The sequence below is a fragment of the Glandiceps talaboti genome, chromosome 9 (genome assembly GCF_964340395.1).
Source record: "Glandiceps talaboti chromosome 9, keGlaTala1.1, whole genome shotgun sequence".
Classification (NCBI taxonomy): Eukaryota; Metazoa; Hemichordata; class Enteropneusta; family Spengelidae; genus Glandiceps; species Glandiceps talaboti.
The window spans coordinates 26,163,494-26,189,805 of record NC_135557.1 but is presented as its reverse complement, the minus strand read 5'-3'; the positions used below and the strand labels follow the sequence as shown (position 1 = coordinate 26,189,805).

General features: G+C 35.9%; 1 protein-coding gene across 4 annotated transcripts in view; it reads right to left on the bottom strand.

Annotated features, from left to right (window-relative positions):
* LOC144440180 (sodium/potassium-transporting ATPase subunit alpha-3-like) overlaps nucleotides 1-26,312 on the bottom strand; it is a 62,378-nt gene that overhangs the window by 7,186 nt on the left and 28,880 nt on the right. Inside the window, exons 2-17 of one of the 4 annotated variants that reach the window (XM_078129470.1) lie at nucleotides 18,992-19,117; nucleotides 18,676-18,735; nucleotides 17,403-17,606; nucleotides 16,631-16,744; nucleotides 15,279-15,413; nucleotides 10,791-10,908; nucleotides 10,083-10,351; nucleotides 9,315-9,528; nucleotides 6,437-6,548; nucleotides 5,504-5,636; nucleotides 5,052-5,247; nucleotides 4,202-4,377; nucleotides 3,259-3,395; nucleotides 2,600-2,817; nucleotides 1,938-2,039; nucleotides 527-681 (exon numbers count right to left, since the gene is read on the bottom strand). In XM_078129470.1, coding sequence (XP_077985596.1) covers nucleotides 527-681; nucleotides 1,938-2,039; nucleotides 2,600-2,817; nucleotides 3,259-3,395; nucleotides 4,202-4,377; nucleotides 5,052-5,247; nucleotides 5,504-5,636; nucleotides 6,437-6,548; nucleotides 9,315-9,528; nucleotides 10,083-10,351; nucleotides 10,791-10,908; nucleotides 15,279-15,413; nucleotides 16,631-16,744; nucleotides 17,403-17,606; nucleotides 18,676-18,735; nucleotides 18,992-19,117 — 2,469 coding nt within the window. Of the gene's footprint in view, nucleotides 1-526; nucleotides 682-1,937; nucleotides 2,040-2,599; nucleotides 2,818-3,258; nucleotides 3,396-4,201; nucleotides 4,378-5,051; nucleotides 5,248-5,503; nucleotides 5,637-6,436; nucleotides 6,549-9,314; nucleotides 9,529-10,082; nucleotides 10,352-10,790; nucleotides 10,909-14,612; nucleotides 14,748-15,278; nucleotides 15,414-16,630; nucleotides 16,745-17,402; nucleotides 17,607-18,675; nucleotides 18,736-18,991; nucleotides 19,118-26,312 lie in introns of all 4 variants that reach the window. The other 3 variants (XM_078129471.1, XM_078129469.1, XM_078129472.1) reach the window with 3 other exon arrangements.

Here is a 26,312-nt window from a genome sequence, read left to right as displayed (position 1 = left end):
CTTAGTATAAATCAGAAATCAGTCATGAAAACCCCAGTAACTGAACACAGTTTGTTATAAATGATTACAGATAGTGAACACAACAATGAATCATTCAGCATATTACAGGAGTCTAAATTATGACCTTACCAAGTCAGTTCCCAAGTCATATCAAATCATAACCAGACACGTCACTAAGTCTAAATTTGAACTTACCAAGTCAGTACCCAAGTCATATCAAATCATAATCAGCCAAGTCACTAAGTCTAAATTTGAACTTACCAAGTCAGTACCCAAGTCATATCAAATCATAATCAGCCAAGTCACTAAGTCTAAATTTGAACTTACCAAGTCAGTACCCAAGTCATATCAAATCATAATCAGCCAAGTCACTAAGTCTAAATTTGAACTTACCAAGTCAGTACCCAAGTCATATCAAATCATAATCAGCCAAGTCACTAAGTCTAAATTATGACCTTAATAAGTCAGTACCCAAGTCATATGAAATCATAATCAGACACGTCACTAAGTCTAAATTTGAACTTACCAAGTCAGTACCCAAGTCAATACACAAGATAGTTACAGTACCAAGGGGTAGTGGAATATCAGCAATGATGAACAGTAAGAATGGTGTGATTTCAGGAATGTTACTAGTCAAAGTGTAGGCAATAGATTTCTTTAAATTGTCAAAAATCAGACGACCTGAAATAAAACAGATAAAAAATGTTACAGAAATGGAATTTGGAATTTGGACACTCAGTTAGCAATATAACTAAACAACTCAGTTGGTAATTAACAAGACACTTAGTTTATCATTAATTAAATTCATCAAGTCTGTAAAAGAGCAATAAATAGTTCTTGTTAGACAACCAAGGGTTCTTATTAATTACTACGGTAGGAACATTTCACTGGTTCAGGTTGACAGGGTTTGTCAAACTATCTGTTTACTGGCTTTACTGCTAGGCAGCCTTCTCTAATTTCAAATGTTCTCATTCTGTGCAAAGGCCAAACTCGGATAAGATTTAATTCTTAGTGTTAACAGTTGTCTGGCAGGTGTAGAAAAATTTGATCTAGAATGAAAGAATAATCCTATGTAATCCTCACGGCTCCACTGATAAGATAACACTAATGTGAGAACCTGGGATTGAAACCCTGGCCTTTAAGTCTCCACTGATAAGATAACACTAATGTGAGAACCTGGGATTGAAACCCTGGCCTTTAAGTCTCCACTGATAAGATAACACTAATGTGAGAACCTGGGATTGAAACCCTGGCCTTTAAGTCTACACTGATAAGATAACACTAATGTGAGAACCTGGGATTGAAACCCTGGCCTTTAAGTCTGCACTGATAAGATAACACTAATGTGAGAACCTGGGATTGAAACCCTGGCCTTTAAGTCTCCACTGATAAGATAACACTAATGTGAGAACCTGGGATTGAAACCCTGGCCTTTAAGTCTACACTGATAAGATAACACTAATGTGAGAACCTGGGATTGAAACCCTGGCCTTTAAGTCTCCACTGATAAGATAACACTAATGTGAGAACCTGGGATTGAAACCCTGGCCTTTAAGTCTACACTGATAAGATAACACTGATGTGAGAACCTGGGATTGAAACCCTGGCCTTTAAGTCTACACTGATAAGATAACACTAATGTGAGAACCTGGGATTGAAACCCTGGCCTTTAAGTCTACACTGATAAGATAACACTGATGTGAGAACCTGGGATTGAAACCCTGGCCTTTAAGTCTGCACTGATAAGATAACACTAATGTGAGAACCTGGGATTGAAACCCTGGCCTTTAAGTCTACACTGATAAGATAACACTAATGTGAGAACCTGGGATTGAAACCCTGGCCTTTAAGTCTACACTGATAAGATAACACTGATGTGAGAACCTGGGATTGAAACCCTGGCCTTTAACACAAGTGTACATTAAAATAAAACATACCTTCTTCAACACCAGTTACAATAGATGCAAAGTTGTCATCCAATAAGATCATGTCAGCTGCTTGTTTACTGACATCACTACCTGCTATTCCCATGGCAACACCTACAAATAAACAACAATGTATAATATTTAGTAAAAGAAAGTACAGGGTAAACATTGTGAGCTGCCAGTGTGGGATATATCTTATTTTATCAGTAGTTAGTCAGTACAAAAACAAATTGAATCTCTGACAAGTGTTACACCTAGGCAAGCTTTTTTAAGAAGTTTGAACACTCTCCTGAAAATATGTATGTTATGATCTTTTCAACAGGAATCAATTCCATTGGTTAACACAGTCACATGATACATACATATTTTTAATTCTGTATTAGCGTTATCTATGATTACTTTTGGGTTAAGGTGGTACATGCAGAATGTCGTCCATCCATCACAGACAATACAAATCAGGTTTGTCCTAGGGAGTCCATTCTTACCTTTAACCCTAACTCCCTAGTTCAATACAAAGTGTATCTACTAATCTACTATACACTTGTACAATGTTCTACATCCTTGGACTAACTACACTATGTACACTAGAGACACATTTGTATTCAAGCTAGGGTGTAGGGTTAGGGATAGATATGGGATTAGACTCCCTAGTATAACTGTGATTTTCATCTTACCGATATCAGCTCTCTTCAATGCAGGGGAGTCATTAACACCATCACCAGTTACAGCTACAATAGCACCAGCTCTCTGGAAACCTTCCACAATAATCAGTTTTTGTTGTGGTGATGTACGGGCAAATACAATTTCAGTATGGTGTTGAAGGACATCATCTAATTGTTCTGTTGTCATTTCTTTCAGTTCAGCACCATGTACAACACAAGCCTTGGCATCTCTGTAATATAATATCATCTTGTGAGTTATAGATGTAAGGAGTCCCCCTATTGGTTGTACCCTAAATGTCCCTAGCCCCTACCATTAATGTAAGGAGTCCTCCTATTGGCTGTACCTTAAATGTTCCTAGCCCGTACCATTGATGTAAGGAGTCCTCCTATTGGTTGTACCTTAAATGTCCCTAACCCCTACCATTGAAGTAAGGAGTCCTCCTATTCGGCGAACGTAGATATTGGCTCGTATACCAGATGTTCATTACTGCTACCCATATTATTGGCTTGTATACCAGAGGTTCATTACTGCTACCCAATACTATAGCTTTCAAAATCAAAAGTTGCTACTACCATTACAATGGAGTTGTACACGTTACAGAATTTAGGGTACTGTCAGCTTTCAAAATCAAAGACAGTGCCTAATTAGGATAAATGTTATGTGGAATTACCTTGGGTCCACTTCAGAGACTGGGATGTTGCGTCTTGCAGCAATATCTTCTACAGTTTCATTACCCTCTGAGATGATACCGACACCCTTAGCAATAGCCTTAGCAGTGATGGGATGATCACCAGTTACCATAATAACCTAATATGTACATCCAAAACAAATATTAGTCATATCACATGTTATGTGGACGTCTTCAGTCACAGAGTATGGATTGGGTACATACCAAAAATGGTATCTGGACGTCTTCAGTCACAGAGTATGGATTGGGTACATACCAAAAATGGTATCTGGACGTCTTCAGTCAGAGTATGGATTGGGTACATACCCAAAATGGTATCTGGACATCTTCAGTCACAGAGTATGGATTGGGTACATACCCAAAATGGTATCTGGACGTCTTCAGTCACAGAGTATGGATTGGGTACATACCCAAGTTGTCCCCCCCCCCCACCCATAGGTACTACAATATTAAATTTTGTAAATGATTGTTGCCCTTCCTACTGTCGTTAATACACATGATATGTTCAGATTTATATTAAAAGTCTCATGTCAGCAAATTGTCAGAGACTCTAGTCCAACAAGTTATCATCATCACATATCGTTATGACAACTGTGGAAACAGTCAAAAAATCCAGCTAATAATTTTCAAGCTTGCATTTGGAACAAAAGTTAATTCCCTACTAAGGTTTATGAACACAGATGAATTTTCATTTGAACCATGATAACTGCAATAAATTTGTGTGGCACACTTGAACCGTGATAACTGCTATAAATTTGTGTGGCACACTTGAACCGTGATAACTGCTATAGATTTGTGTGGCACACTGTGAAAGTGATTTTAGTGGCCGTTAGTGTGGCACCTTATTACTTTGTTTACATTATTTGACTTGTAGTAGTTCTACAGAACACAGACTACTTGTGATGAATTTAAAACATGTACTAACCTTGATACCAGCACTACGACATTTACCAACAGCATCTGGTACAGCAGCACGTGGTGGATCAATCATAGACATTAGACCAACAAAGCAGAGACCGTCTAATGGGAAATTTACATCATCTGTGTCAAATGCAAAACCAACGGGAAAGTCGTCTTCTGGCAGGTAAAACTGACAAAAACCTGGAAGAAAAATATTTATAGATAACTTACTTTGTTGAACACTGAAACAAGCATATTTGGAAATGAATCAATGATTATCATCTACTGACAGACACTTACTTCCATTTCAATTTATGTATGTAGGATATTGGAGAAATATATGAATTCCCCTCGTACACGTTCTCCAAGACCACCTAATTCCAAGTATGCATTTATGATTTCAATGAATTACGGCGCTAACTTACCAAGTACACGTTCTCCAAGACCACCTAATTCCAAGTATGCATTTATGATTTCAATGAATTATGGCGCCAACTTACCAAGTACACGTTCTCCAAGACCACCTAATCCCAAGTATGCATTTATGATTTCAATGAATTACAGCGCTAACTTACCAAGTACACGTTCTCCAAGACCACCTAATTCCAAGTATGCATTTATGATTTCAATGAATTAAGAAGCTAACTTACCAAGTACACGTTCTCCAAGTCCACCTAATTCCAAGTATGCATTTATGATTTCAATGAATTACGGTGCTAACTTACCAAGTACACGTTCTCCAAGACCACCTAATTCCAAGTATGCATTTATGATTTCAATGAATTACGGCGCTAACTTACCAAGTACACGTTCTCCAAGACCACCTAATTCTAAGTATGCATTAATGATTTCAATGAATTACAGCGCTAACTTACCAAGTACACGTTCTCCAAGACCACCTAATTCCAAGTATGCGTTGTTGAAGGCTTCTTTGATTTCGTCATCCAAGGGGATTTCTTTACCATGCATAAGAACTGATGTACAGCGATCAAGAATACGTTCTGGTGCTCCTTTCATTACTAGGATATGACGATTGTCTTCTGGGTCAGCCTTCTGTTCATGAACTGAAACCTATTACAAACAACAGACAAAATTTTTAGAAAGAGCTAACATTTACTTTCTGAAATGTATATAATAAAATGTGATTTGTCAATCTCAACTGGTTCTAATTCATGCCAAGACGCATTTTGTGCTGTACACCACAGGTACTGTCATCCTTGGCTTTGTTCAGCAACTTTCTGAATGCAGACCTGGGTTTTACTATGATACAGGACTATCATATGAAGGGCAATGAACCTTACTAAAAGGTGTCACAAGATATAAATACCTGATATTTGTTTGTGGAATTAAATGGAATCTCAGCTGCCTTGGGATGGTTGTCTCTCATAGTCTTCACACTACCTACTGTCAACTCAACACATTTCATCAAAGCAGACTCTGAAGCATCACCAGTGGTTTCCCTGAAATATTAACAGTTAATGAAGAATTAGGATTACAACACTCAAAATGAGGTATCTACAGAATTTCCATCAATTACAAGTTTAAAAAGGTAACAGTATGAGTGGATAAGTGAAGTCACCAGGCAAAATCTATGTTTGTTTGTTTGTTTATATGCAGCAATGCAACGTGTACGAGTTTGTCACCTGCATGTTTCAAAGCAACTAACTATAGTGTGCATACATGTTCCCACATTCGAACACTACTATGTAATCAAACCCATGAAGCAAACAAATCAGCATGCATACCAGGTAATATTTCATACAATGTAGTGGTACTTTTTAACACTGTTGATAATAACAGCGATTGTAATGTTTATGTCTAGTGGTACTTGATAATATTGTTGACAGTAAATGTACAGTTTATGTCTAGTGGTACTTGATAATATTGTTGACAGTAAATGTACAGTTTATGTCTAGTGGTACTTGATAATATTGTTGACAGTAAATGTACAGTTTATGTCTAGTGGTACTTGATAATATTGTTGACAGTAAATGTACAGTTTATGTCTAGTGGTACTTGATAATATTGTTGACAGTAAATGTACAGTTTATGTCTAGTGGTACTTGATAATATTGTTGACAGTAAATGTACAGTTTATGTCTAGTGGTACTTGATAATATTGTTGACAGTAAATGTACAGTTTATGTCTAGTGGTACTTGATAACATTGTTGACAGTAAATGTAGTTTATGTCTCTAGACATAGTTGTACTTTAAAGCATTGTTATCCTTGATGGAGAGTTAAAAAGTATGAAAAGCTACCTTTTAAGAATTGGAATACCATCCTGTCCAGCTTTGAATTGTGATCTGTTACATAATCCAGCAATACGTGCCAATGCCTTCCAAGTGTCAGAACTCTTATCATGGGCAGCACCTGTAAATGATTAGTACACACACATACACAACACATACAATAGATTAACATTAAACTCAATTTGACTTATTATCTTATATATGTTTCACTTTGGTTTCTTGATTAAAACCCTACATACAACTTCAATATAGTCATTTTGGTATGATTTGAGAATTCAAAGTGACAAAGTGAATCAATAAAAAAATTTCTATTAGCCTAACAGTAGTTTTGGTATGGTTTGAGAATTCAAAGTGACAAAGTGAATCAATAAAAATTTATCTACTGGCCTAGTATCGTCATTTTGGTATGGTTTTAGTACCCAAGAGATGGAATGAAACAAAATCCACATCTGATACCTATACAAAGTGATTTTTGACAGGTCTAAAAAGTCACATGACAAAGTCAATGACAACTTCATTTTTTTACTATCTAACCACAGTAAGTTTGGTACAGTTTCAGGACCAAATGCCAACTTCACTATGATCACCTACCTCTGCATACACACAGTAGCAACATGTACTTTTAAAACTCTGATGAAAGAGTCAACAATATCACATCTACATGTATATAGTATTATACAGTAATTTTACCAAGTAAAATGAAAATACCACCTTTTGCTATGACCTACTACAAATATACAGTTATGTGTACTTTTAAAACTATATCGACAAAGTCAACAATATAGGATATACTCCTAGTGATTTGACCTGAGATGACATGACACTAAAACTTTAAAGTCAACAATAAGTAAATCACTCTTTGACATCTTAGTTTGGTAGATACATCTTTCAATAATTGCAGTTTATCAAACACTTGCTAATTACCACCTTTTGCTACGACTATTTTACAACATTTCAACACTATTTAACAAATTAATAACAAACCATAACTTATGTTTTTTGCCAAATAAACAGTTACATTTCACTTGCACAAGTGTTTTTAGGTCCACTTACTGACTTTACACTAAAGTTTACATATATTCTAGACTAACAGACTATACATATAAACAGTTACACTTCACTTGCACAAGTGTTTTTAGGTCCACTTACTGACTTTACACTAAAGTTTACATATATTCTAGACTAACAGACTATACATATAAACAGTTACACTTCACTTGCACAAGTGTTTTTAGGTCCACTTACTGACTTTACACTAAAGTTTACATATATTCTAGACTAACAGACTATACATATAAACAGTTACACTTCACTTGCACAAGTGTTTTTAGGTCCACTTACTGACTTTACACTAAAGTTTACATATATTCTAGACTAACAGACTATACATATAAACAGTTACACTTCACTTGCACAAGTGTTTTTAGGTCCACTTACTGACTTTACACTAAAGTTTACATATATTCTAGACTAACAGACTATACATATATACAAGTTTACATATATTCTAGACTAGTAGACTATACACATATATATAAGTTGAGGTATCATGCATAAATCATAATACAGAGACTATTTGCACTAACAACGATAGCAGTGGGTTCTAGGAGAAGAAAGATGTAAGAAATAAACAATATTTGCATTCTTGGTGGGTTCTTGGAAATAATGTAACAAAATCAAGAATTGTTAGGTAGATATATAGGGAATAATGTAACAACATTTGCAGTTTTATTGGAGTTGTGCAGGAAATTGATTTTTTATAGAAATAATGTAACAAAATCAAGTCACGTTGGGTAGATATACAGGGAATAATGTAACAAAATTTGCAGTTTTATTAGAGTTCTGCAGGAAATTGAATCTTTTAGAAATAATGTAACAAAATCAAGTCATGTTGGGTAGATATACAGGGAATAATGTAACAAAATTTGCAGTTTTATTAGAGTTCTGCAGGAAATTGAATCTTTTAGAAATAATGTAACAAAATCAAGTCATGTTGGGTAGATATATAGGGAATAATGTAACAAAATTTGCAGTTAGTTGGAGTTCAGCAGGAAATTGAATTTGAGATATAATGCAAGACGTGTTGGGTTGATAGGTAAGAAATCATGAGGCAAAATTAGCTATTTACATTTTGGATATTGCTAAGTAAGGTAAATATGTGACAACAATTAGTCACATTTATAGGTTTTAAAGGGAATACTATTGTAATGTAACAAAATCATAGGGTGGTTCTATATGAACTAATAATGTGACAAAATTAGAAATTCACATTTTGGGTGGTTCTAAGAGAAGTTAAAATATAACTGATTAGGCAAACAATTTTCTACAAATTTCCTAAATCCAGTCTTACACTGGTAGGTTACCCCATCTTTGACCAAACTTGGAATAATGTACCTATCCTATAAAAACGAGTAATGTTTGACTTGGAATGACCCATTTGTGTGTGTGCTTGTTTGTGTGTGTGTGTGTGTGTGTGTGTGTGTGTGTGTGTGTGTGTGTGTGTGTGTGTGTGTGTGTGTGTGTGTGTGTATGTATGTGTGTGTATGTATGTATGTATGTATGTATGTGTGTGTGTGTGTATGTATGTGTGTGTGCATGTGTGTGTACGGATGTATGTACGTATGTGTGTGTGTGTGTGTGTGTGTGGGGGGGGGGGGGGGTGTATGACTACCAACATACATGTAAAATTGTAAGTGAGTAGGTGTATACTTACAAGTTACAGCAAATGTGTGAAACTTAGTTTCACAAAGACATACATTTACAGGGATTGGGTAAGCCATACCACGATCTAAGCATCTAGGATTCATCATGCTGCACATAGTAAGATCGTTTTTATCCGATCTTAGCATCTAGCTGCTGCATGCCTAGTATATAGATCGTCACTTACTTGTATAGTTATTACCTGACTGATCCTCTGTGGTATCAGCTTCCACAATGGTGTTGTCGTACCACATGTGAGCGACTGTCATTCTGTTCTGTGTCAATGTACCAGTTTTATCTGAACAGATAGTTGAGGTACTTCCCAAAGTTTCCACGGCTTCCAAGTTCTTCACCAAACAGTTCTTGCTGGCCATACGTTTAGCAGTCAGAGTCAAACATACCTGGGGGTTGTGAAGGTGGAATTATTCAGTATTGGAGGTAGGGGTAACAAGTAGATGGATCAAACATATCTTTATATAAAACACAGACTAGTAACTTCCAAACTTTAAATGAAGACAGCATTTATACATAATGCCACATTCTCACTAAAGCTTGTTTATTTCCTGTAATGGATAATTTCTGTCTTCAAATTCTCACCCTCACTTTGTCATCAATTTGTAAATTGTGGCTACAAAGTTGCAACCAATCTAAACCTTTTGGGTGACGCAACCTCCCCCCACACCACACCATTCTTTTTGCCAAATTTCATCAAATTGGTATCAACAAGTTTAAACAACCCAGTCACCTCATGCATTGTTCTCTTCACAACTTTCACACAAAGTACCTTGGGCAACTTTCACACGTGGTACCCTGGGCAACTTTCACACGTGGTACCCTGGGCAACTTTCACACATGGTACCCAGGGCAACTTTCACACATGGTACCCAGGGCAACTTTCACACGGGGTACCCTGGGCAACCTTCAACTTTCTTCTGTAAACTCTCACTACACTTACAGTTACAGTAGCCAAGAGACCTTCAGGTACGTTAGCTACAATGATACCAATCAGGAAAATAACAGCTTCCAGCCATTCATATCCCAGGATAAACGCCAAGATAAAGAAGGACACACCCAAGAAAACAGCCACTGAGGTAATGATGTGAATAAAATGAGCAATTTCTTTAGCAATGGGGGTGTCTCCAACTTCTAGACCACTAGCCAAGTTTGCAATACGTCCCATGACAGTTTTATCACCAGTTTGGATAACTATACCACGTCCTGTACCTGTAAATACAACACAAAAATATATCACATATAACATAATTGACAATGGAGACAGTTCTGGATTAGATAGGAAAGTTAATGGAAAGGGGAAGTCACTATAGGTTGGATTACAACCTGTTTTAGAAGTATCAGACACCCATGATACCTTATATGTTATGATGTCCTCCGTGAAAACATACAAACATCATTCAGTCAGTGTTGCTACGTGGCAACATACAAACATCATTCAGTCAGTGTTGCTACAGCAATGTGAAGCACAAAATTACAACGACTGGTAATCTTTCACTGTTTAGTGAAGCATTGTATACATTAATATATAGTTTTCAGTACATAGTATAGAATTTACTCAGAAAGCAGTCATCAACACAGTTAGTAGAGAAAAAACAAATATTCCTAGTTTCAAGGGGGTTGTGATAAGTTTTTATTTCAACTGACTTACCTTCAACACAGTTAGTAGAGAAGAAACAAATATTCCTAGTTTCAAGGGGGTTGTCATTGGTAAATTCTGGTGATCTTGATTGGGGTTCAGATTCTCCAGTCAGTGATGAATTGTCAACCTATAACATTGCATTGTACAAATACTTATCAGACATTGCCAAACAAGAGTCCAGTTATCAAGTATATGTAATTGTGACAATCTATATATTTCGTTTTCAGTTTGTGGTTGTAAGTTTAGATGTGTTATTTGTCTTGAACCAGAAATCAAAAGTTCTCTAAAATCTTCACTTCATTTCTATAAATTTGCCAAGATTTCTGAACACCATGGATTGCTCTGTAGCTAAATAGAAATATACTTTTGTTATAATTTCTGAACATCATTTCTGATCTTAGTCTTTTTCATTTGTGACTAGTCACGTCTGAAGTCAAAATAACTCAAATGTGATGGTAAATTATTTTAAATTGCCAACATATTCAACAACATAAACTGTCAACATTCAGTATCAAACATATTGAACTTATCAAAGCATGACATAAATGAAGAAAGCAATGTACTGATAATAATAATTAGTACACTATTACACATGAAACTACCTCATAATTCTGATTAGCATGAAATCTTCATGTTTTCAACATTTACATGTTTGTGTAAACTTTTGAAAGACTACACACAATTGATATTTAGTGAAAGCATAGCTGAAGCTGTGTCATCCACATCTGTGGACTTGATCACCTGTCTGATATTCTGGGTTGAGTTGTGTGATCAACTCAGAACATCATATGACTTGACTCAGAACATCAGACTGGTGAACAAGATTGAATATTGTATAGCTGTTATTATAGCTGTTATTAAAGCTATTTTAGCGAAGGAGTCATTTTCTGGAGAGACACTGCAGTACATGGTTTGGATTCCATGCTACTGAGTGTACTACACAGTACATGGTGTGGATTCCATGCTACTGAGTGTACTACACAGTACATGGTGTGGATTCCATGCTACTGAGTGTACTACACAGTACATGGTGTGGTTTCCATGCTACTGAGTGTACTACACAGTACATGGTGTGGATTCCATGCTACTGAGTGTCTGCACTGATAGTTATATGGAGAGTATTCCTTTCATCAATCAACACAAATAAACATTATCAACATAAGACTAAGACAAAATAGGGACAAAACAAACTACAAACAATGAAACATAAGCAAACACATAAACATAACTACAAACAATGAAACATAAGCAAAGACATAGAACATAACTACAAACAATGAAACATAAGCAAAGACATAGAACATAAAGTTCAGCGCTGCATATGATGAGCTGTGGAGAAAATATCAGTAATCAGTCGCAACTTGCAATGGCAAAATAAGTTAAAGTTCCCCTTTTCAAGGAGCAGCCCACTGACGGGTGAGGTATCAACTAACAGTCTAATTCAAGGAGCAGCCCACTGACGGGTGAGGTATCAACTAACAGTCTAATTCAAGGATCAGCCCACTGACGAGTGAGGCATCAACTAACAGTCTAATTCAAGGATCAGCCCACTGACGAGTGAGGCATCAACTAACAGTCTAATTCAGGAGCAGCCCACTGACGAGTGAGGCATCAACTAACAGTCTAATTCAAGGATCAGCCCACTGACGAGTGAGGCATCAACTAACAGTCTAATTCAAGGATCAGCCCACTGACGAGTGAGGCATCAACTAACAGTCTAATTCAAGGAGCAGCCCACTGACGGGTGAGGTATCAACTAACAGTCTAATTCAGGAGCAGCCCACTGACGGGTGAGGTATCAACTAGTAAGTCTATTTCAAGGAGCAGGCACTGGCGGGCAAGACACAGGCTACACCTCACTTTGACGGAGTACTAGTGGGTGAGACAGGCTACACCTCACTTTGACAGAGTACTAGTGGGTGAGATACAGGCCACACCCCACTTTGACAGTACTAGTGGATGAGACAGGCTACACCTCACTTTGACAGTACTAGTGGGTGACAGTACTAGTGGGTGAGACAGGCTACACCTCACTTTGACAGAGTACTAGTGAGTGAGACAAAGATTACACCTCACTTTTGCCAGAGTACTAGTGGGCAAGACACAGGCTACACCTCACTTTGACAGAGTACTAGTGGGTGAGACACAGTCACAGGCTACACCTCACTTTGACAGTACTAGTGGGTGAGACACAGGCTACACCTCACTTTGACAGTACTAGTGGGTGAGACACAGGCTACACCTCACTTTTGACAGAGTGAGCCTTAATAGTTGAGGAGACTCACTATAGAATAGGAAACAAAGAATGAAGGACAGGAAGTTGAAATTGTTGGAATCAATCTCAAGGAATATCATAATGTTGGTAAAGAGAGAAAGATAGACATGTAATTGTGTCAAAATGTGGATTTTACATGGTATGACATGGTTATGTCCGGAGTTACAGAACTATACAGCCACTTATAATGTGGGTTTTACAAGGTATGACATGGTTATGTCCGGAGTTACGGACATACAGCCACTTAATGTTGTATACAGCCATGCTATTTTGGCATTTACTTTGATGGTGAATATCGCTCAATACTTGCAAAAGGTTTGTTGGCCAAGTTGACAATGGGGAGGGTATATTAGTACAAGTGCTTGAGTTGCAGATTTGTTAGGATGGGGTAGGATGTTAATTGCGGTGTTGAAACAACAGGTTCGTAAAAGGTGCATTTTCTCAAGTTTAGACTAAGATCTTAGAAATTTGTAAATTTATTAATGATGAAAAATGTAAGATTTTATATGATGCATGCTAAGATGTATGATTTGATTTTATACCCTTGGATGGAGTACTTGCAATATTCAAGATACTAAGAAAGATATAGAAACATTGCACTTTTGAAATGTACGAAACACTGACAATCCATTTCTGGCCCAGTACTTGGTCAGTACCAGTTTCTGATCATTTCAAAGCCTATAGAAAACACATTCTGTTACATGTTATTGCTATATTCACTGTTGTATTGGCATCAAATAACAGGAGTAATAAAACAAAGTGTGGCATACTCACGTTATTTTCATGAGTGTCTGTAGTGTTCTTTGTAGTGTATTGAGTGAAAGTACAACAGAAAATATGAGTGCAAATATCCCTGAATACCCACACGGAAGTCGTGTGGCATGGTTTTCATTAATATTACACGTTTAACCGAAACAGCAAACTGTTACAAAAATCATACTTTGTGGTCACACAATTTTGTGTACAAGGAATGATCATCCACTCATTTGCATATCATTTGCATATCATTTGCATGCAGGTATGCAGTAATGTTTTTAGTATTGCACTGCAGTGTAAATATCACTACTATGCACGTGCAATGGTCTAAGTTATCATTGGTACATAATGTAATAATACAATAACATATAACAGAATGACTATTTTTTGAGGTGTCCAGCAAACTGCTACTGACAGTATACTGGGCAAGGGACTGTACATAACATGTCCATTGATGTATAGCAATGTCATGTGACACACTAAAATTTGGTGTCCCTCTGTATGGCGACTTACTCGTAACAAAACTCAGTTTTTACCATTTTGACCCAAAACTAAAAATGTCATGGGAACAGAATGATTGTCAACCAGTACTTAAAATAAGACATTTGAGGGTATTTATGTATGTATTAAAACCTTGAATATTGCATATGAATTGAGTTGTTGATGTGAAACTTGTCAGTGATTAGTATGACAAGGCTGCATATGGAAGAAGCCAGGCTGCGTGTGGGTCATCGCTTACTACAATAATTGCATATGAAGCCAAGAAATGAGCTGATGGTGTGGTATCGTGACCACTCTACCTTCAGACCTCTGCCCTCTATAACACGTATATCAGCTGGTACACTATCTCCACCCTTCACTTCAACAATATCGCCACGAACCAGATTCTCTGCTTTCATTGAAAACCACTCGCCACCACGCAAAACGAGAGATTCCTACGTTAGTGGTAACACGCAACAACGCAATTACCGTAAAAGAAACAAAGAAAGATAATTTCATTAGTAGATATACATATATCAGGTAACTGGACTGTTGGAAAACCGATTGCAATGGAATACATATGTGTGAGAAATACGTCAATGTAAGTGAGGAAATATATAGTCATGCATAGAAATCCTGAGTAAATTTTTTTAAACGGTCGAAGTACATTTTTCAATAGTACTTAGTCCTCAGAACCCCCCCCCCCCCCCCCCCCCCCCTTATATTTTCAGTTTACTGAAATACCCCCTTTACTTTGTTTGGACATTTTTGAGAGCAAGTCTTCTTAAATATCATTTTACTTTTTGACTGCATCTAAGTCATCTGAAATAACTTTGACAATGTCTGCTGAAAAACTCCTTTTGCTTAATTTCACATTATTTTTAGATAAGTCCTCACATAAAGTTAAATAGTCCTCACACATATATGTATATCATTGTCCTGAATTCACCAACAGCCAGTTTTTAAATCTTAATTAACTACCTCACCTTCAAGCTACGTGCTTCAATACAACGTATATCTGCAGGCACTCGATCACCACCTTTGACTTCAAGGATATCACCAACCACCACTTTCTCCGAGTTAATAGATCGCCATTCAGAATCTCTCAATACCAGTGCTTCCTAATTATGAATTGGCATTATCCATATGGTTATCATTATCAAATCACCCCGTAACACATCTCTACACTTTATAATATGTTGACACCCCCCCCCCCCCATGTGCCGATACATTCAAATGTACCATAGTCTTCAGAATGCCTGTTCTCCCACAAACACTATAATATTATACATCCCAATCCCTCTTACATCAAATCAGTGTTTTTACTAAGGGTGGCAAGTAGGTAAAATCAACCATGTACCAGAGTTCCCATGTCATTTTACCTGGGTTCCCAAACAAAATTAGCATAGACTCTATGTGGAAACATTGCCATTTTTACCACTTTCTGTTACCGAGGTTCCCTAACCTTACCAAAAACACTGCAAATTATAAGTTTGACATTTGACAAATTCATAAAAAAGACGTCTTCCATGATCCAGGACACTAATTACTTGCCTAATACACACAGGCATCATTTCACTGTAATTTTTATACATAAATGTTTGCCGGTAGAAATAGACTTGCCTTTCCCCATCCCGACAATAACTCATTTACTACTAGTAGTAGTATTACAGTTTTATGGATTTCTGATATGTTCAGATTTATATTAAAAGTCTCATGTCAGCAAATTGTCAGAGACTCTAGTCCAACAAGTTATCATCATCACATACCTGAAAGACAACTGTGGTAACGGTCTGTTTTATGAGAACTATACTCTATAGACCACACATTTCAACATTTTATCAGAACTACTATAGAATACACCCAGAAGTAAAATTTCTGTTTATCTTTTTGCATGTACTATGTATAAGAATGATAGTTACAAAACCTACTGTTAGCTCTTGCTAGAAACATTGACAATAGCTTCATATTGGATTCAGTTCCTTCTGGGTTTACATACTTTTAACATGCATGAAAAATCAGTTATAAGAACATACAATATAGCAAAAACACATTTGCGACAATGACTATCTGGAGTATGTTATCTTATAAGAGCATTAATAAACAAGAATCTGCTTACAACAACAAAGTACAGACAAACCATCTATGGAGGTCGCTCATTCTCATATGTTGCTCCAAACTATGGAACTCTTTGCCACTTGAAATTTCAGAACAAAACTGAAGACTAACTTATTAACTTTGATTGATTGACTGACTGACTGACTGACTGACTGACTGACTGACTGACTCACTGACTGACTTGAAATGTCACCATGTGTTAATGTAAGCCATACTTTACCTGGGGTACCATGTCTTTGAAACTGTCCATAATCTTTGAACTTTTGGATTCTTGGTAATACGAAAAACAACCTGTGATGATTACAACTGAAGCCAGTACAATACCGAGGTAAAGCTGAAATATACAATGTAAATGTATTGTTACTATTCTTTTCAATACATGTGGTTTAACAATACAACTTGTCATGTCCACATGCTAGTAATTCAATGGTAAAGCTGAAATATATGAATATCTTATCATTTGATTGGATGTAAAAACTTATGGTATAATTTGATTGGATATAAATACTTACAGTATCATTTGATTGGATGTAAATACTTATGGTATAATTTGATTGGATGTAAATACTTATGGTATCATTTGATTGGATGTAAATACTTACAGTATCATTTGATTGGATGTAAATACGTATGGTATCATTTGATTGGATGTAAATACGTATGGTATAATTTGATTGGATGTAAATACGTATGGTATCATTTGATTGGATGTAAATACTTATGGTATCATTTGATTGGATGTAAATACTTATGGTATCATTTGATTGGATGTAAATACGTATGGTATCATTTGATTGGATGTAAATATGTATGGTATCATTTGATTGGATGTAAATACTTATGGTATAATTTGATTGGATGTAAATACTTATGGTATAATTTGATTGGATGTAAATACTTATGGTATCATTTGATTGGATTTAAAAAAATAAGTTATCATTTGATTGGTCGTAAAAACTTATAGTATCATTTGATTGGATGTAAATACTTACGTTATCATTTGGGGGTTCTTCTTCTGTACCAACTTGAATACTAAACGCCAAGAAACAAAGAATTGCACCAATCCACAGTAACGTGGAAAAGCCACCAAACAATTGTTGACAAAATTTAATCCATTCTGGGGTTTTCTTGGGAGGTGTCAGTGCATTTGGTCCATCTCTAGCAAGCTTTTCTTTGGCTTGTGCTGTCGTAAGACCCTGTCAGCCAAGATAATAAGTTGTCAATTAATGTACAATTGAAATTAAAACTATCACCAACTTCAAGGTTTACAAGTTATTGATATGTTCAGATTTATATTAAAAGTCTCATGTCAGCAAATTGTCAGAGACTCTAGTCCAACAAGTTATCATCATCACATATCGTTATGACTGTAGCTTTGCTGAAAGTATTAAGAACATCAACGGATTTTTAATTGATAAACATTTAATAGAGAACTTGCAAACCCGCCATGTTGAATGTTGCATCATGGGAAATGTGATAATAAATACTAATCAATTAGTTTTGTAAACAATATTGATAGGTTGTTTGTAACAACAAATAATTAATTCATAGTTACACTGACCATTGTGGGGGTTTATTTTATCCGTAGCTCCAGATTACGTATTATGATAACCACACATAATCCCATAGTCCTTTGCGTCTGAGCATGCTCAGTCTGGATTGCAAGTTCCCTATAGTAACCAGACTTTGTTTTGTTTTGTCTTCATACTCAGTGTTTTCCTCAAGTTCTGGACTCAACAATGTCAGTTGAAGTACCAAGAATTTTCATGGACTAATACATCACTTTGGTTTTCAACTGCCCCATCCCCCATATTACGTTGTTACAGGTAAAGTTAATGTACCGTATTTGGTTTCAGCTGCCCCATCCCCCATATTACGTTGTTACAGGTAAAGTTAATATACCAGATTTGGTTTCAGCTGCCCCATCCCCCATATTACGTTGTTACAGGTAAAGTTAATGTACCAGATTTGGCTCTCAACTACTGCCCCCTCCCCCATATTACGTTGTTACAGGTAAAGTTAATGTACCGTATTTGATTTCAGCTACCCCTCCCCCATATTACCTTGTTACAGGTAAAGTTAATATACCAGATTTGGTTTCAGCTGCCCCATCCCCCATATTACGTTGTTACAGGTAAAGTTAATGTACCAGATTTGGCTTTCAACTACTGCCCCCTCCCCCATATTACGTTGTTACAGGTAAAGTTAATGTACCGTATTTGATTTCAGCTACCCCATCCCCCTTTACAGATAAAGTTAACTTACCGTATTTGGATTTGTCTGATGCCTAGCATACAATTCTTCAATCGGTATTTTGTGATCATCCTGAAATAAAACACACAAATTACATCTTTTTTCATAGAAATATTGTACCTTGGAAAAACTTTACACTGGCATCAATCATCATCTACAAAACAACAGGAATAATTGAAAACAGGGACTGTAGACATAAAGTTATATGTTCAGATTTATATTAAAAGTCTCATGTCAGCAAATTGTCAGAGACTCTAGTCCAACAAGTTATCATCATCACATACTCTTTGCTTAGGTGATCAAATGTTGTGATTTTGTGTCAACTTACTATTTCAATTTCTTGCTTTAGTTCATCCAGATCTTTTTTGCCTTTTTTCTTCTTTTTAGCCTTGCTGTGTCCATCTGAGGGCAGATCAGGTGTAACAGCTACATGATAACTATCGGCACGATCGTACTGTCAGAAAGAAGACATACAACACAAGGTAAGACAGTATTCATATGTAACACTGGATTTGATCCAATTAATAGTAGTGTTTGTCAACAGTTTGTATAAGAAAAAATGCTACATAGATTGGGGTATAAATTGATGCCTATTGTTATTGTCATATCACCATCATTGGCATCAGCACCATGGTAATATAGTCATCGTTGTCATCATCATCATCATCATCATCATCACCACCACCACCATAAATTCACCACCACCACCACCATCACCATCTGACACCATCATCATCATCATCATCATCACTGCTATACATTGAGAATATCAGCACCATGGTAACATAGTCATCATCGTCATCATCATCATCATCATCACCACCACCACCACCACCATAAATTCCACCACCATCACCATCTGACATCATCATCAACATCATCATCACTGCTATACATTGAGAATATTTTGAGCCAAGTTCAAATGAATGACTTATTTACTATTAAGAACACACCAATAGCCATTGCCATTCCTATCATGTACAATTGTAGTCACAAACCCTCCTTTTAATCTATGTGTTTAGGACAGACGGACGGATGGACGGACAGACAGACAGACAGACAGACTGGTACACTGCCAGCAAGTTATTGTTATACACAATAAACCAGCCATATTTGGTCAAGTACTACATGTACATGTATTACTGTTACAGTATACTAATTCCTACATTTGATATAACCTTCCACTACATGGATGATGACAATGCATCACTCATTTCCTGAAACCCGATGATTTTGTTTCCTTGAATTTACTGGTCATACTAGTTTTGATACTCTCATTTGGTATTATTTACAAAAGATTTGACAAATCTACTTCGTTTCACTGCATCACATCATATTCTGAACTATTTCCTATGCTGTATATATTTCCTTTATTTACATTTTGATAGGTTTTCTGTATTTTGATAGTTACATGTAATTTACACTGTATTTCATTTTGTAGTACTTATAATTATATTACTACAATGTGGAAACTAACTTGTCTAAAATAATGTTTAAATATCAAACTACATAATTACTTTGAAATGAAACTATCTGGGTATAGATACCCCGTCTTAAAATACTGCACGTTTTGATACAACAAGAACTGCAATTAGTCATCAGGAGACTTGATCACGGACATTCATAGACTTCTGTGCTTGTTATTTTCAAACTCAATCTATAATATATATGTTGGTTTATTTTTTTACATTTTTAGGATAATAGTAATTATAATGCAGAACTCAATTGAAATTCTATACTTAGTAGTCACGTTTCAGGTATGTGAACTGTTTCATCTACAACTTTCTATATTTGGTACATGTAGTCACCAGGGTTCTCCACAATTTAGAAAAATACAGGGGCGCCCTAATTTGCATATTTATTTGCATATCATTAGCATATTTCCAGATCATAATATTAGGAAGTGAAAAAAGTTTCCAAAATCAAAAACTCCTATTTTATTCATTCAGCAAACTAAAATGTACTGAAATGTATTGTAATCACCAATTTCCAAACCTTTCACATAATTCACAATGTAAAAATTTCAGGAAGGAGGTTGACAGTTACACAAACGATGTTATAGTAATGTTGGCAAGCATGTTTTACACACAGGAGTGACAACACATGGCATTGTTGATGTACATTGTATGCACCTCTAGGCTAGCTATCACTTAGTTTTGAGTTGTTGGTTTCACCTTGTAAATGTGCATGTCATTCATAAAAATTAATTGAAAACAATTCATTTTCCTTTATTTCTCTAAAATTTGATATCCTTTTAATTTTCATGAATGGAAAATGATTTTTCATCCAAATTTGCCGGAAATACGTACATTTTTAATGTGACGAATTTGGGCTAAGAATAACCGAATACGTTCAGTGCAAATGTACAGTAACAAACATGGCTGCCACTTCGGAGCTACCTCGTGGTACTACGATCGCGATTCACATCCAAACGTGATCATTTAGGACATAAATTTTACCATGGAACCGTACCGGAGTAGTTATTTCTAAAGAACATGTATAAATTTTAGGATTTTGTTCGTATTTATCGATACAATACGAAAATTGCCGTGACATCGTACATCGTATGCGTACTGTATTACGTATACGGGAAGGCTTGGAAATTACCGGCTTGATATACCCGGCCATAGAAACTACCAACGTACCGTCTTCTACTTTACGACGGTACTACATTTACTGTTTTTGTTTCGGCTACCATTGTTATAATCAAGGCGATAAATAAGTTCATAAATGATGATAGACGCAGTGTCGCTGTTTACTTCCTTCATTAACGGCATTGAATAGAATCTCTTGAAGACGTTCACACCAAAACAAAGGGGCGCTGAACGCAAACAGAGGGGCGGTTCTGTAAACAGAGGGGCGGTCCATGAAAACAGAGGGGCGGTGCGCCCCTCAAAAACCCCTCGTGGAGAACACTGGTCACGTTTACATGTAGGTATGTGAACTGTTTCTATACTTGGTAGTCACGTTTAGGTATGTGAACTGTTTCAGCTATAATTTTTCTCTTAACTTCCAATGTTCACCAGTATGGATACAATCACTAGTAGATTACATGTACATGTATGTGCCTTAGACAGTCTGATGATTTCAAACACTGCCATAGAAGCAATCACCTCAGTTCAAACATTGTTAAAGATATCTCAATTTTTATCTCAGGAAGGATTCCTGTGATAAATTTATCAGTACATGTACCTCTAATTCAAAATGTTTAATTAACAGAACAGAATCTACATACATGTATGTACTTTGTAGGATACAGTGTCTTCTGCTGCGCTATCAGACACCACTCAAGACTCATGATGAGGGTGGAATGAAATGACACCCCTTACAGTGCAACCCAGAGACTTGTCTTTGTCTTTAGAATCTAGTAATCCTACATTAACATTGCGAAATTACCAAGCCAATGACTAACCTATGGTGCTACTGCAGTGTAAATGAAATAGACTACACTATAACCTTTGATTCAGTTACAACACTACACCTTGACCTCTGACCTAGTCACACTGTGACCTCTGAACTAGTGCTTTTGTTTTGTCTATAACATCTACAATCAAGTAATACATAGATGTTATTCCCAATATTTTTTTATATTCAGCCAAGGAAATACGAGTGACCTAGGCAGCTTTGTCACTACCAGGCGCTAGATAAAAAATATTGGAGAATAATATAATTATACCTGCATCAGCAAACTCAAAGACAAATTGGGGAAAGTAATGGAAATTTTGATGGTTGTGACTCATATTTCAACACAGCAGAACCAATGACATAGACAGACATTGTCGTGACATAGATGCGTGTTGCCATGATGTAGAACAACCAGGGTATAAATCCATATTTTTGTTCAACTTGGCTAGTGCATGGTAATGGTACAATCCTACTTACGATATGATAAACTGTGCAATTACACTTTTTAATATCAAGGATATAATCTCCATGTACACAAGGTTGTGATTGTATGCTGATACTAAACAAATCTCTATAGAACTGATAATGGTACAGCTTTTGAACATTTGACATTTGATTGTGTTTATTGACCCTTCATAAAGAAAGGAATAAATCTGAGGATTTCATGTGAATATTCAAAGTATTTATTTGAATAAGATACAAATGTATTATAACATTTTTTCCTTTGACTATCTTCAACTAATTTCCTGAAAGACTCGTTTTAATGCATTACTGATCCTGGTGTTCTGTGTTTTTATACATGAAGACAGTCACTGCTTTTTGAGTTCTTGTTTTTCAGCGAAATATATGTCTGCCTTTATTTTGCACTTCTGCTATACATGTATATCAAACCAGTTCTGTCCTAATGCCACCATTTCTGGTATGGTTTAGTTTAGATGCTATATGTATACAGTATATCAAACCAGTTCTGTCCTTACGCCATCATTTCTGGTATGTTTTAGTCTAGATGCTATACATAATACATGGATATCAAACCAGTTCTGTCCTAATGCCATCATTTCTGGTATGGTTTAGTTTAGATGCTATACATAATACATGTATATCAAACCAGTTCTGTCCTAATGCCACCATTTCTGGTATGTTTTAGTCTAGATGCTATACATAATACATGGATATCAAACCAGTTCTGTCCTTACGCCATCATTTCTGGTATGTTTTAGTCTAGATGCTATACATAATACATGGATATCAAACCAGTTCTGTCCTAATGCCATCATTTCTGGTATGGTTTAGTTTAGATGCTATACATGTATATCAATCATTCAGGGAGTCACAGATTCAGTGAGTAGACAGTTATACTCATTCTAAATGAATGTAGTAGAGTCAAAGATTCAGAGAGTAGACAGTCTAGGGGTATAAAATGTTATAGGAGACACTTGATGGGGTGAAATAGTGGTTTCTTATGGCTGTCACTTTAGATTAACTATAATACCTATACTCTCATTTGTAGAGTTGAAGGCATCCTGGTTATTTCCTGTGTGCTTTCAATGCAATCAATTCATTTTAAATCAGCTGACATGAATATTGTGGGCATACATCTGTAACCATGGCAACCGTTGGTAACATGATGGATGTGATGAGCAAGCATTGGGTCTATGCTATGGTGTGTCTCTAACTTGTCTTAGAGATAACATCCTAAACTGGGAGTCATTGCACTTTCACTATTTCAGTCCCTTTCAGTCCACTTTTGGTTCACGAATTTACAATACTGCACTTTTTCTTATCTACTATTTTGTTAAGGGCAATTTAGAAAGTAAAATCTACTCCATTTCCCAGGACTTTTTAGTGTTATTCCCACTTGAATAATGTTTAAATGTACAGGGATACTATATGCTCCTTATCAGATTTTTCTTTCCCAGTTACACAATGTACCAAAGCTTTCACAAACTTTTATCAATGACCTTTAATCTCTCAGTTTAAGTTTTGAGTTAATCCTTTTTTAAGGTGACTTCAATCAAATACAGATTCTTGGGTGTTAATGTTCTTATGCTGTTAAGCTTTAAAATATCTCTCATCTACCATTACACATTACTTTCCCTTCATTCAGGTACAACATAGAGATATTCAGACTTATGCAAAACATATGTTTCAAGTTCCTACAATTTTGAGAAACGTAAATATTTTCATTATGTATGTACATGGATGTGTATCTATACAATGTACATGTACATATGTATGTATATGTGTACATGTGTACTATGACCATGCATGCACATACTATGTTAATGCACATACATGTATGCTTTGCATGTGCATAACAAATGTGCATATGAATGCACACATCTGCATACGCAAACCCATGGATGTGCACATGCATGCACATACACACACACACAAAATTCTGTAATATACATACATGACGACTTGACATAGAGAACATTCCTGAAGATAAATCTACATGAAAGATGTCCATCATATAGTTATTTTTTATCTGAAATAGTACAAACCACACATCATGCTGGAGGTCTCACTGCTGTCACTCTACTCTCACTGAACCATTCATTTTTTATTCTCTATAAAATGTCTCCATGGAAACAAAGCACGCTGTTGTTCTCGGAGACTACTTCACTCAATTTGATAATCACTTACTGGCATCCAACAAAATGTGTTCCAATTTATCAATATACACACAGATATAAATGATATAGTGATGGTACATGTATTATAATGAACATCACAATCAACTGTATATCTAAAGTTTGTCATGACTGCAGCAAACTACCACAAGCAGTCAATGTATTTATATATACACAGTGTAATATGGTTACATTTCTTATGCTACAAAATATACTTGGTAATATCACCTTCATATGATGGAATCAGTGTGTCATTTCTTTAATGATCATTTTATGTTTTTCCATAAACATTTTTGCACTTGAACCCTACATACAAAACAAATACAACTCAAAACATCACATTGTACACATATGTTAGTTCACTTTTACTCTATTTCCTGTGAAAACATCACACTACTAGGATAATTCATCATTTTATCTGACATGCACAGTCCAAGTAAAGCAGACATGCAACCATCTTTATCATCATTATAAGGTGATTTGTGACCTCTAACAAATGGAGATACTAGGTGACCTAGTAGCAACCTTTGTGATAACCCATATCTCACTAAATGGCTATCACTAATTGGTTTGAGATATATTGTTAGTAATGGGGCACCCCCTTCTTATTTCATATTATTTGCAATACATATTAACTATAGGGGTTAAAGGTTACAGTCATGAAAAGACATACAGTATACATGTAGCTCAAAGTCTAGCACCTCATGAGGCTCATTGCAATCAAAACACTGGTAAATATACATGTAAAACCTGATGAAGTATTCAAGTAGCATGTTGATTAGTCACTTTGTACATTATTTAGTATCGAACGTTAATCACAAGAGCTGTTGAAAGTATAATACTTTGACACACAGCCCCAAACTATGTTACAGTTTTCCATCTCCTGTGCCTAATTCTTTTCAGTTCTGTATACTTCTGCCTTTCTTTAATTTTGTACATTGATTTTGTCATTTATGTAACATGTATATACTGTGTGTCATACACAGTATACAAAAAATGTACATATACATATACATGTACCATAAAATAGCACAAGTACCAGTACACTTTCACCATTTTGAAAATAACCTGGTACTGTGAGAGAGTACAATGTATGTATATTACTTGTATCTAGTGTGAACAATACTATGGACTCTACATTTACATGTGTATGTACTTGTACATGTACATACATGGGTATGTGTACATGTGAACACATTATGACAGGGTCATTTCCATTGTTGCTGTGTACTCAGCCATGTCCTGATCAACCACATTTTCCCATGGTTAATACAGTTTGGCAATTTATATGAATAACTTTCTATATACCTAGTATTATGTCAACCCTCTTCCTAGCTACATTCATGTGCTATGGTACAGGTTGTAGTCTCTGTGCCAATGTGATATTGAATAATTTCAACACAGATCTTGAGAATTAATGAAGGCTAGCACTAGACTATGGTAGACAAAACCTTCCTTTCAGTAAGTTGCTCCTGTTTCCCCCATAAAACTGACTGAATGACCTTTACCATTCTATTCACTGACTACATGTATATGGGCTACTAACTTAAATTTATTGTTATATTTTGGGCACTTTAAAGTCTGGAGTCTTTGCTGTTTTGTATTATA